General features: G+C 46.3%; 1 protein-coding gene across 2 annotated transcripts in view; it reads left to right on the forward strand.

The window, feature by feature from the left end:
• LOC135804752 (Bardet-Biedl syndrome 2 protein homolog) overlaps nucleotides 1-12,564 on the forward strand; it is a 34,635-nt gene that overhangs the window by 9,775 nt on the left and 12,296 nt on the right. For both annotated transcript variants that reach the window (XR_010551079.1, XM_065318706.1), the window contains exons 3-13: nucleotides 5,759-5,884; nucleotides 6,301-6,363; nucleotides 6,539-6,616; nucleotides 7,255-7,359; nucleotides 7,782-7,868; nucleotides 8,479-8,556; nucleotides 9,222-9,279; nucleotides 9,773-9,873; nucleotides 10,982-11,023; nucleotides 11,907-11,984; nucleotides 12,502-12,555. Coding sequence is in view for 1 of the 2 variants with exons in the window: in XM_065318706.1 (XP_065174778.1) it covers nucleotides 5,759-5,884; nucleotides 6,301-6,363; nucleotides 6,539-6,616; nucleotides 7,255-7,359; nucleotides 7,782-7,868; nucleotides 8,479-8,556; nucleotides 9,222-9,279; nucleotides 9,773-9,873; nucleotides 10,982-11,023; nucleotides 11,907-11,984; nucleotides 12,502-12,555 (870 nt within the window). In the remaining variant the exon portion in view is untranslated. The remainder of the gene's footprint in view (nucleotides 1-5,758; nucleotides 5,885-6,300; nucleotides 6,364-6,538; nucleotides 6,617-7,254; nucleotides 7,360-7,781; nucleotides 7,869-8,478; nucleotides 8,557-9,221; nucleotides 9,280-9,772; nucleotides 9,874-10,981; nucleotides 11,024-11,906; nucleotides 11,985-12,501; nucleotides 12,556-12,564) is intronic.

Genomic DNA, 12,564 nt, shown 5'->3' on the forward strand with positions numbered 1-12,564 from the left:
TGTCCCTCTGTTTCTGTCTCTGACTTTCTATGTCTCTCTCTCTCTGTTTTTCTCCTGAGTCTGTGTGTCTGTCTGTCTCTCTCCTGTTTTTCCTTAATGTTTGTCCCTCTCTTTCTGTCTCTTGTTTTTCTGGATCTGATCGTCTGTCTGTTCGTCTTTGTCTGTCTGTCTTTGTCTCTTTCTCTCTGAGTCCGTGTCTCTATTTGTCGCTCTTTATGCGCATCCCTCTGTTTCTGTCTCTGTCTTTCTGTGTCTGTCTGTCTCTATCTCTGTACCGGCCGCTGTTCTGCACATAATTTAATCGTGTGGCACCACATACGTGGCTGTGTATTTACCTATGCGTGGGACATTCACACCCAAACACACACACGCACACACACACACACACATACACATACATTGTCTGTCTTTGTCTGTTTTTGTCTGTTTTTCTCCTGATTCTGTGTGCCTGTCTCTCCTGTTTTTTCTTAATGTTTGTCCCTCTCTTCTTGTTTCTGTCTTTCTGGGTCTGATCGTCTTTGTCTCTGTCTCTTTCTCTCTGAGTCCGTGTCTCTGTCTGTCGCTCTTTATGTGCATCCCTTTGTTTCTGTCTCTGTCGTTCTGTGTCTGCCTGTCTCTATCTCTGTACCGGCCGCTGTTCTGCACAGTCATAATGAAATCGTGTGGCACCACACACGTGGCTGTACGTTTACCTATGCGTGGGACATTCACACCCAAACACACACACGCGCACACACACACATATATATATATGTACACACACACATTATCTATCTCTGTCTGTTATTCTCCTGAGTCTGTGTGTCTGTCTGTCTCTCCTGTTTTTTCTTAATGTTTGTCCCTCTCTTTCTGTCTTTCTGGGTCTGATCGTCTTTGTCTGTCTGTCTCTTTCTCTCTGAGTTCGTGTCTCTGTCTGTCGCTCTTCATGCGCATCCTTTTGTTTCTGTGTCTGTCTTTCTGTGTCTGTCTGTTTCTATCTCTGCGCCGGCCACTCTTCTGCACATAATGAAATTCTGTGGCACCACAGACTTGGCTGTATATTTACCTATGCGTGGGACATTCACACACGCACACACACCCAAACATACACACACACACACTCGTACGCTCGATCATACAAGTACATGTAGCACTGCAGAAGTCACATCTAAGATATTATTAAAACTCTCTCTCTTTCTCTCTCTCTCTCTCTCTCTCTCTCTCTCTCTCTCTCTCTCTATGCCTGCCGCTGTGCTGTCATACAGACAGTGAAATTGTGTGGCACAGAACACGTACATGACTGTATATTTACCCACGCGTGGGACATTCACGCATGCACACACACACACACACACACACACACACACACACACACACACACACACACACACACACACACACACACACACACACACACACACACACACACACACACACACACACACACACACACACACACACACACACACACACACACACACACACACACACACACATGACCTGCAGCAAATAACATTTCATAGCTACAAGACCTTCAAAGAAAGTCATGGTGTCAAGAAGATATACAATGTCACGTAGAAGGATAATTGTAAAACAGCTTGCTGTCTAGAGCATTGGCAATATAAATTATCATATAATACATGTAGTAGGGATACTCTAGAGAGTCAAACTATCGGATAAATTAATGGCAAGCGAGAGTCTCTACTTTTTACAGTAGAGTGGGTGGGTATGCAGAGCAGCGTAAGTCATAACAAAAAGCGTAACAAAAATCTGGCAATGGATCATGTGTGAGCGACCAAAGAGGCGTACATCACATGTCCTGTACCACTATAACCACACACAAACGTCCAGGAGAATTTCACGTACCGATGGATCTATCATGCTGCCGGGATCCCTCATATATCTCATACTGTGGTACATAACCCTCGGAGAATTGCAAGGACCTAAATACGGCAAGCAAATCAGGGATTTTAGGTGCAAGACCCGTTGTTCTAGTTGTCTAGACTGCACTGTGTTCTTGAAAATACTGGGCCTCCACGTTGTATCTGTTGATGTGGCATCCGTTGATCTCGTTTGATTAGTAGTAGTAGTAGGCATGCACTGCATTACATTTTGATGAAAGGTTCGATAGCTGATGAATGGGTTTATCATTTGGCTTCCTGTGTGGGTACTGTTTCTGTGGATTGGTTCGGAGCAATGTTCAGATGGTCCAGGCACCAGGCCAATTAATTATGGCAGTCCAAGCTAGTTGAATATCCGGATCACTTTCTCTCATCTGGTCTACACTCCATCCGCTTGCATCCATAAGCAATGCAAACGCGTTGTCCATTGCACACTGTGACAGGCATGTAACTTCTGCATACAATTCTGGGAGAGCGCACAGTGGCAGGTGCTGAGACGATCTGCTATAAATGCTCAAAATAATCTGTCATCTGCCTGGTCCAACTTGGCTGTCCTCCTGACAAGTGAAAACTGCTGGCGTCTTCAGGGCCATAAACACCATTTTTGGCATTAATCCAACGCCTCCCAAGGCTAGGCCCTTGCTCCTCATCTCTGCAGCTTCTAACAATAGGTCTGGCACAACGAAAAACTAAACTTGATACTTGGAGCTCTTAGTTCAAGCTACATTTTCAGAATCAGGAAGTTTCAAATGGCAAGAAACCCAGCTTCTCTTCACCATTGGCATCACGAGCAATGACCATTATCAGCCAGCAATGTTACTAGAGCAAGTGCCAAAGGCGCTGGCGTGAACAGAAAGCTTTTCATGCAGCAACGTTTCTTTCTCAACAAAAACAAATAAAAAGGAAAGGAACAACAAAGGAGCAACACCGGAGATTTGTCCATACCCGGTACCCAGGTGTGTAGTCCCTGGAAAGGCTCTCCCACAGATTCCAGTACAAAGGCCACGGACAAGTGTCCCGCTGAGATGCGGTCGCTTGCTCGGACCGCTGGGACGCGGACACCTCCGAAGAGCAGCCTGTGACGTTTATTTTTTATGAAAGAAAATCCGCAAAAATAGATAAGCTTGTCCCTTTAGTCCTACCCGTATCTGTGACTACAAAGGCTCTACAGGATTGTACATAACAGCTGTCCACAATATTTGCGGGCTCCTGTATCTGTACCGTACCAATATTCGTCGTATTATGTATACGACTCCCTGATGTAGAGGGAGATTTGGAAAGAAATAGGGAAACGAGGAGGAAATTAAATTAGAATACACGCCGAATAGGTGATAGGATGCGTCAGCATAAACATACATGTACTTTGGAAGAGAGATCCCGTCGTCTCCAAAATAAGCGTGAACGAGCGATTCAGCGCCGGTCACAGGAAACGTCGGAAGAGAGATCCCGTCGACTCCAGAACCCCCGTGATCGGCAGAGTCCGCCGGTCCCAGGCAACGTCAGGACAGACATCCTGTTGAGTCCAGAACGCCCGTGATCGGCAGAGTCTAAGCCGGTCCCAGGAAACGTCAGGACAGACATCCCGTCGAGTCCAGAACGCCCGTGATCAGCAGAGTCAGCGCCGGTCCCAGTGAACGTCAGGACAGACATCCCGTCGACGCGCAGAAAAACTAAATCTGCAGCCTCTTTTGCCGTCGGACAGGATACGGATTAAAGGAGACTGTAAAGTTATGTAATGTCCAAATTTCCACGTGAGCAGCAGGTCACTCGCGTTGATTTTTCGACGTGCGAGCCAAATAACGCGAGCTGAACTTTCGCGTCGCAGACATCCGGTCGACGCGCAGAAAAACTAAATCTGCAGACTCTTTTGCCGTCGGACAGGATACGTATTTTAGGAGACTGCTAAGTTATGTAATGTGCTCCACAGGCAACCATGCATTCCGCGTCGTCATTGGCTCAACAGGTCAATGTACATGTATTACTACAAAAAGGCCAGAAAATCCGATTACTGTATTAAAATCAACTAATTTTCGCTGGCGATTTAATTTCGCTGATTTCGCCGCTTGGTACCAACCGGCCAAAGTAAATCGCAGGCCAAAGTTTGTCATATAGGCAAATGATGCATGATTGAGCAATGGATGCATGTGAGAGCAAAAATACCGATCGATTTCAAATTTGACGTGAAATTGCGCGTCACGTCGGAAATAACGTGCATCTTAACCTCTCTAATAGAGAGGTTTCTATTTCTCATCAGCCAAAATTTGTTGATTTACAGTATAAGGAGATAAAAAGAAAAGAAGGAGCAAACCAAAAGTAGATGATTATTAGAGAAATAACAATCCGCAATAAATTCTGCAAATACCTTTGCCTCAGTTCTTATAACATGTACGATGAGCTAGGCAAAAAAGCATAAAAGCATAGCGTAGGGCCCTGAGCTTCCAAGCTCTCTCGTTTGGTGTTTGTTTGTTTGTTTGTTTGTGTGTTTGTGTCACGCCTGGCGCTATCCCGTATCTCTCCCGTACCGTACCGTACCAGGAAAGACAGCTGGCCACAATATTTTTATTTGTTTGTGCCATCGACATGCCTGGCGCTATCCCGTACCTGTCCCGTACCATCAAGAGTACGGTACCATCAAGAGAATGAGTATATATGCGAAGTGTATCGGGGGAATGCATTCAGTGCAGTAACATTTTGTGTGGATTTGTGTGCGAGGCCGAGATCCCACTAGCAGGCTGGTTGGGCCGCCTGTCGACCAGCCCGGGAATGGTATGTAGGCCAATAGCATAATAATTATAACGTATATACAGTCGTGTAGATGTATAGCAGGGAGTCATATTATGTAAACGACTCCCTGCTGTATGGTGAGATTTTCTGGAAAGAAATACAAAGTAGGGAGACGAGTAAATGCAATCAGAATGGATGTTAGTTGCCGTCAGTATGATAATAAGAAGAAGAAGAACGCCCGTGATCGGCAGAGTCAGCGTCGGGGGCCAGGAAACGTCAGGACCGACATCCCGTCGACTCCAGAACGCCCGTGATCGGCAGAGTCAGCGCCGGTCCCATAGCTATGCAGAAGACGTTACTTCAGTAACTCATTGAAACGTTTTTGCAATACAATGATGTAGCTAATAAAAGGAAAAAGCATTTCCATCAGTTCTAACAACATGCACGATGAGCTAGGCAACAAAGCATAGCGCAGGGCCCTGAGCTTCCAAGCTCTCTCGTTATTTCGTCCGAATGGCGTTGCTTCAATTCGCTTTGATATCTTTCCCACCTACAGTATAACATACATCTATGTCCACTGTGCCTTACGCATATCGGTGTGGTCTCACACTTATTCTCCAAGTTTGAACTAAGATGTTGTGACTTCAGCAATAATACAATGTCATGTAGGTGAAGAAGGTGGGTGGCTGCTCCGAAAGTTTGAGCTCACACTTCCTTCATTTATTCTCCATGTGTTGCACTTTTACCACCTCAAAGAGCGTGACTGCTGTATCTAATTTGTACAGTTGTTCTCTGAATAAAGGATTAAGTGCATTTCACAAGTTGGCTGTACTCAGCACAGCACAACACTTCCATAACCTGATCTGCAGGGTTAAAACAGCCATATGGAGGAATTCACTCTAGCACATCTAGAACTTTGAGTTATGTGCCTGCTGTGGTCAACGAGGTCGCCGAAGACCACATGTGGTGGGGAGTTCCCGCTACAACACGAGCCCATCACGGTCTGCTGAAAATGAAGTCAGTGTACTAGTAATCAGCGTCAGCATCCGCTTTTGTGTGTGTGTGTGTGTGTGTGTGTGTGTGTGTGTGTGTGTGTGTGTGTGTGTGTGTGTTCTGTGTTTTTCTTCTGGTGATGTATCGATGTACATGTACAGCACCTACACGGAGTGAACTGCATGACTATCGGCGTTGCTGGTGATCACGCAGAGCCGCTCGTCTACTCCGGTGGTAATTGCTCTGTCACTGGTGTGGACATGGATGGAAACGACCAATACTGGACGGTAACCACATTGCTCTGCTCTAGACTAGTTATCCTCAGGTTGTGCATGATGTAACTAACTTGTCTGATGACATCATTGGTGACATAACTAACTTGTCCGATGACATCATTGGTGACGTAACTTACTTGTCTGATGACATCATTGGTGATGCACTACAGTAGTATGCACCAGGATGTGTTCATAGGCGAAACGTCAGGGCCAGATTGGACCAGACATTGAGATATCCTATTTCTTTCCTTGCACTTCCAGCAACTCTGGCCCAGCTCGTTACCGCAGTGCCGTAGTATGCAGTGGCTTGTCTTCGTCATTATATGCCATGCCGGGCATCAAGAGTATGAAAGCTGTTATAAATACCGTGCGCAATTGGGGCTGCATTTGATGCCTTGCCTTTCCGGTATGTTATTGCAACCTTGCAGGTGACGGGTGATAACGTACAGGCCATCGCTCTAGTCGACTACAACTTGGATGGTGTGTCTGAGGTAAACGGAGAAGTGTTTCATGCACTTTGCGTTTTGTACAGTGTTGCTGCAGTATGCCTGGCTGGGGTGTTATTGAGTTTTCAAGTGTTGTCGTGATCTCACCGATGTTCCTTATACGACTTCCAAGCTTTGAACCCCGTGTGGTATATTTTTGGTGGCTCACCCTCCTTTGTAGCTGCTTGTCGGATCGGACGACTACGACATACGGTTTTTCAAAGGAGAGGACATGGTAGCAGAAATCAGCGAAGCCGATGTAAGTGTGCTGTGGCACTGAATGATTTGATGTGCAGGAAACCTGAGTCTGGTTCTCTTCATTGTTTGAACTCAGTGATAAGGTACTGCAAAAGCAGAAATTTTCAGTGGTGTATTTTTTCGGTATTCTCCACAATCGGCAGTTTGGTGGAGGGAAATTATCGGTAAACCCATTTTCCAGGTATTAAAGTGTGCTAGTACTTGTACCAAACTTTTTGGTGCGTTGTATTTTAGGTAAAAATTGTCGGCACCGAAGTTACCGAAAATAACACCACCGAAAATTTCTGCTTTTACAGGATTGTTCTAGCCATCTTACTCTGTCCATGGATGATACTGTAGAATAGAGTTAGCATCACCAGTGGATTTCCTGAGATTGTAGGACTTACCCAAAAGGTGTATCCTGGCAATAACCCTGACTGTCTGGTTCTGCTCAGTAACATTTGCTTCTACCTATTTGTATTACAATGCGTTAGCATTCAGTGAGAACTTACCAATCTTTCTGGCAGTCATGTCATTGGTGCACCGTAGTCAAACACCATCACTTCGTTTGACGCACATAACATGATGCCATTGCACACACTGTTGTTGGTGTGGCTGATAAGCTATTGTGCATTGCTGTATGGTTGGTGTGGTTGACAGGCAATTTTGGACATATGTCCACTCCAGCAGCATTCCTTTGCATTTTCCCTGGACAACGGGTCAGTTGGTGTGTACGAAGGCCTCAGGCGGATGTGGAGAATCAAGGTGGGAAATACCAGTACATAAATATGGGGATACCTTGTTAGATAGCATGTGTGTGTGTGTGTGTGTGTGTGTATGTGTATGTGTGTGTGTGTGTGTAGACATGGTATCACGTACATGATTGTGCATGTCTGTCTGTCTCTGTGTGTGTGTGTGTGTGCAAGCGTGTAATTCACTCAGTTTGTATTACTAGTATTCGTCAGATTCAGCTCTTTGATTTCCCCAAGTTGTGCATGTATGGATGTTTGGAAAACATTACTTTGCTTTTCAGCTGACATGGTGTGTTGCTTTGACCACCATCTCTCTGCAGTCCTGTAATGTTGGTCCAGTCCCGGTGTGTGTTGCCACTCTGATCATCACCCTACTACAGCCATGTAATGTCTGTCCAGTCCTGTGCATGTGTTGCTCTGACCGTCTCTCTGCAGTCCCGCAACGTTCCAACATCACTGCTAGCCTATGACTACAATCTAGACGGAGAAGTAGAAGTGGTTTCCGGCTGGTCCAAAGGCAAGGTGAGAACATTCTACTCCAAGTTCTTCTAAAATCTCTTGATTTTTGCTATGAGATTCTGTCGTGGGGTTGGACACTGTCTCTCAGAACAGTCAACTGCTGCCCTTTTTGCGCCGTCCCTACTGAATCTGGATTTACCGGTGTTAGCGGCCGTCGTGAGTTCCCTTGGGAACGGGCACGATAACATACTTTCTTTTTTTTACTACTCGATCTTCTACAGGATATAATGCGGAAAACTCGGCCTCTAGCCGAGTCTGACGCGAACCGTGAAATTTTAAATTGCTATACACAATCATAGGTGTTGCATGAGCTCCAATTCAGCAACACTATTGCAATGATTGACTACTTTATCGTACAACACCTGTGAAACTCAAGAAATGTATCCAGACGGGCTTCCTCAAAGTTTTCACCTGCAGTTGAAAAGTTTTAGAATCTGCATACTTTGTACCTAACCGTTCAGAACAAGAACATTGTCTTGGCACCAAAAGTACTAGTCATTAATATAAGCTGAGTGTTGGCATTTGTCGTTTGCGGTGTCGTGTGTGTGTGTGTGTGTGTGTGTGTGTGTGTGTGTGTGTGTGCGTGCGTGGGTGTGGGTGTTCTCGGTGTTAGATTGATGTACGGCATCACAGAACTGGAGACCTTCTAATGAGAACGATGTTGCCGGCTGGTATTGCTGGCATTGTTCAGGTAAGTCACGATCGGCGTTCTCTGCTTGTCCTCACGGCACTACTGATGCGTCACCCGTTGGCCTAGATTCAGAGCTTACTGTACAACTGATGTCTCAATCTATAGGTAGTGGGAGTTTGTCGACGGCGTCTTTCTCTGCTTAGAGACACAAACTTAGGTGCAGGAATGACCGGGGTGGGGGTCTGATCAGGAGTACACATTGTATTGGTTCAGGGGCGTAGCATCCGCTACGACTGGTACGACCATGGCCTTACCACTTTTCGAAAAGCGTGGTCCGTCCGAAACGTGCAAAACTGTAATAAAAAAATCAGGTTCCATCGATGCATATCATCAGACTTTGACCTTTTTCTAGACTCGTACTCGTAGATCTGCCATGCATCTGCAGTCGTACTGAGTACTGTACTCGACTCGATCGACTGCACACTGCGCCAGAAGTGTGCCAGAAGTTCCCAGAACGCAGGATTTTGTGTCTTTTTTTACAAAATTTTCCCGCGGGGGAGGTCCCCCGGACCCCCCTCCAACACGGCCTTTGGCCCGGTGCCGACCTTCGGTCGTACCACTTCCAAAACCCCTCCTACGCCCCTGGGATTGCTGGGAATGATATGTACTAAGTTAGTATGTTAGAGAAGCTCTCTTTCACTTCAATGTCCGTTCTTTCTATACAGGGTGACTATACTATGGAGGGCACTAATTCTTTGCTCTGCTGCTGTGTTGACGGCTCAGGTACGTATTGTCACAGTTCAGATTTGCGATAATATGCATTCTCGTACTCGAACAACTCGGCATTTGCTGGAAGCGCTTGTTCATGTGCAGATGATGGATGCAGTTTATGAGGTTATGGGCCCGGTTACACGCCTGATTGGTTGAGAGACTCGCCTCCTCTCCCCTGACTCACTTGTGAGGTCTGCATTCGCCACTAAGGTGAACAGGCATGGTGGCGGCCTGCGGATGCGCAGGCTAGTTTGTGTGCTTCTGAACACTCAAGCGATGCTGACGCGGATCTGCAAATATTATTATTATTACTTTAGATGATTGATCCGTCCATGTGGTTTTGAATACGGTACGAGTACAGGTTGACCATGGTTTAGTCTACGGCATTGTTCGTCTCCCTGCATAAGGTTGGCTGTGTATTGACAGTACATGTGGCGTTTTCAAAAGCAGAACAGGTTTTCTGCTGTTAACAACAGCATGTGCTTAACCCTCCTTTTGCGTGCAGTCAAGTGTTTCAACGCACCTGGCAGCAATCCATTGAAGACGACGGCGCAGATGAATAACGAACAGGAGTTTGAAGTCCAGACGCTGCGTCAGGCTCGGAAGGTACTGTCTGACAAGAGCTGTTTGCCCTATCTCACTGTTGAACACCGGCGTGTGTGTGTGTGCGTTCGTGCGCGCGTACGTGCGTGCGTGCGTATACACCTGTGTGTGTAGTATTTGCAAGGGTGTTTCCCAACCTCCACAGCCTGTGGGTTGGTGAATGTTCAACTATGGCCACTGCTCATGCCATCTCTGATGGCAGCTGCACTGCAATGCAATGCACTGCAATGCAATGCACTGCAATGCACTGCAATGCAATGCAATGCAATGCACTGCACTGCACTGCACTGCACTGCAATGCAATGCACTGCAATGCACTGCAATGCAATGCACTGCAATGCACTGCAGTGCAATGCAATGCAATGCACTGCAATGCACTGCAATGCAATGCAATGCACTGCAATGCACTGCAGTGCAATGCAATGCAATGCACTGCAATGCACTGCAATGCAATGCAATGCAATGCACTGCAATGCACTGCAATGCAATGCAATGCAATGCACTGCAATGCACTGCAATGCAATGCAATGCAATGCAGGTCACGATGCATGTACGTTGTAGAACAATGTGCAAGCAAGTTCTTAGTTTGCCGAACTGCATGCACACAGCTATTGGCAGCCTTCCGATATCCAGTTGGTAAGATGATGCAGTCACGGTTAGCTGGCAGATGTGCAGGTTTGACACAGTGACTTTCAAAATGACTTGGGAATGGCCTGTACTGAGCCGGTTTCTCTCTCTCTCTCTCTCTCTCTCTCTCTCTCTCTCTCTCTCTCTCTCTCTCTCTCTCTCTCTCTCTCTCTCTCTCTCTCTCTCTCTCTCTCTCTCTCTCTCTCTCTCTCTCTCTCTCTCTCTCTCTCTCTCTCTCTCTCTCTCTCTCTCTCTCTCTCTCTCTCTCTCTCTCTCTCTCTCTCTCTCTCTCTCTCTCTCTCTCTCTCTCTCTCTCTCTCTCTCTCTCTCTCTCTCTCTCTCTCTCTCTCTCTCTCTCTCTCTCTCTCTCTCTCTCTCTCTCTCTCTCTCTCTCTCTCTCTCTCTCTCTCTCTCTCTCTCTCTCTCTCTCTCTCTCTCTCTCTCTCTCTCTCTCTCTCTCTCTCTCTCTTTACACATGTTGCAGGCACTGTTGGATCAGTTGAGTGCTGAAAATGATAATATCAAGGTATGGGAACTTATAATTGTTATAGAACGATTGGTGGCTGTAGGTATAGTGTCTGCATGATCCCTTTATATAGGTTTCCTTCTTCTTTGAGAATCAAGGTTAAGAGTGTTCATATTAACCACACTACTGCATTACCGCAGGATCCTCCTTTTCTTTATCATCCTCTTCCTCTCCCTCCTCCTTTTGTACCTCTAATCCTCTTTCTCCACTCCCTTGTTCCTCCCCTACGCCTCCTCCTCTTCTTCCTCCTCCTCATTCTACTTTTCCTCCTCCTTCTCCTCATCCTCCTCCTTCTCCTCCTCCGCATCCTCCTCCTTCTCCTCCTTCTCCTCCGCATCCTCCTTCTCCTCCTCCTCCTCCTCCTCCTTCTCCTTCTCCTTCTCCTCCTTCTCCTCATCCTCCTCCTCCTCCTCCTCCTCCTTCTTCTCCTCCTCATCCTCCTCCTCCTTTTCCTCCTAACGTCACCTCCCCCTGTCCACCTACTGCACATTTTGCCATGATTTTGGTGATTTCGTCCTACAATTCCTAAATAGAGCAAGGTGTCCGTGGGAGCTATTGCGGTACATGGTGTTGTAGCACTGACCGCAGCTGTAGCAAGAAATTCTTCGTGCAATATCTTTTTTTTGCAAAGCATTCTGCTGCATTCTCGATTGCTAGCGGCTTAGCCTTTGTTGCACTAGGAATGAACATCATGCAATGTTGTCGCTCTGGTAATGCTGATTGATCCTGTCACATAACTGTACTGAAAATAATGGTAATAGTGTTGAGAGCTGCTCTGAAACATGTTGTTTGGCCGAGCCAGGTCCAGAGGAGTTCTGCTACATGCCTGTGCTTTTGGTTTTCTGTAGCTGCGAATCATTGCCTTCTATTCTTGTTTGTGCAGGCCATGCCCAACTTGAAGACAAACATGGGTGCACATGGTATTATTCAAATGGATGGTACAAAGATGATGACCATACATGTAAGCATAGACAACTTAAGGTAGCTCAATAGGAAAAACTTGGTCCGAAGGTTGTTCAGTTTTACTTTTTCCACACCTTCCTACATGTGTACAATCTTCGGACCAAGTTTTTCCTAAGTTGAGCTACCTTAAGCTCTCTGAACAGGGAACAACTTGGTACTCTTCCCTTCCCTCCCTCTCTTCTTGGTATCTTCTGTTCCGCTTACATCACGTCTTGTTCAAGGACTTCATGCATCCATCATTATACCTTCTTCTATGCTTGTACGACAGTGACATGACTGTGGTCACTGATTGCAGAAGATGGTATGCAGGGTGCACCATGTCACATGGTGCATTGAAACAAACAAATCAATAGTTATGATGGCATGCCTCATGTATATTACTATGGCATGTGTGTGTGTGTGTGTGTGTGTGTGTGTGTGTGTGTGTGTGTGTGTGTGTGTGTGTGTGTGTGTGTGTGTGTGTGTGTGTGTGTGTTTAAGCCAATATGTATGTGTGTTCCGTTGCTGGTATCCAGGTGGACACCAAGGTGGAGTGCAGCATAGGATTGCAAGAGAGACCAGATGGAGAGGTAAGACAA

This window comes from Sycon ciliatum, chromosome 1, assembly GCF_964019385.1.
Source record: "Sycon ciliatum chromosome 1, ocSycCili1.1, whole genome shotgun sequence".
Taxonomy (NCBI): Eukaryota; Metazoa; Porifera; class Calcarea; order Leucosolenida; family Sycettidae; genus Sycon; species Sycon ciliatum.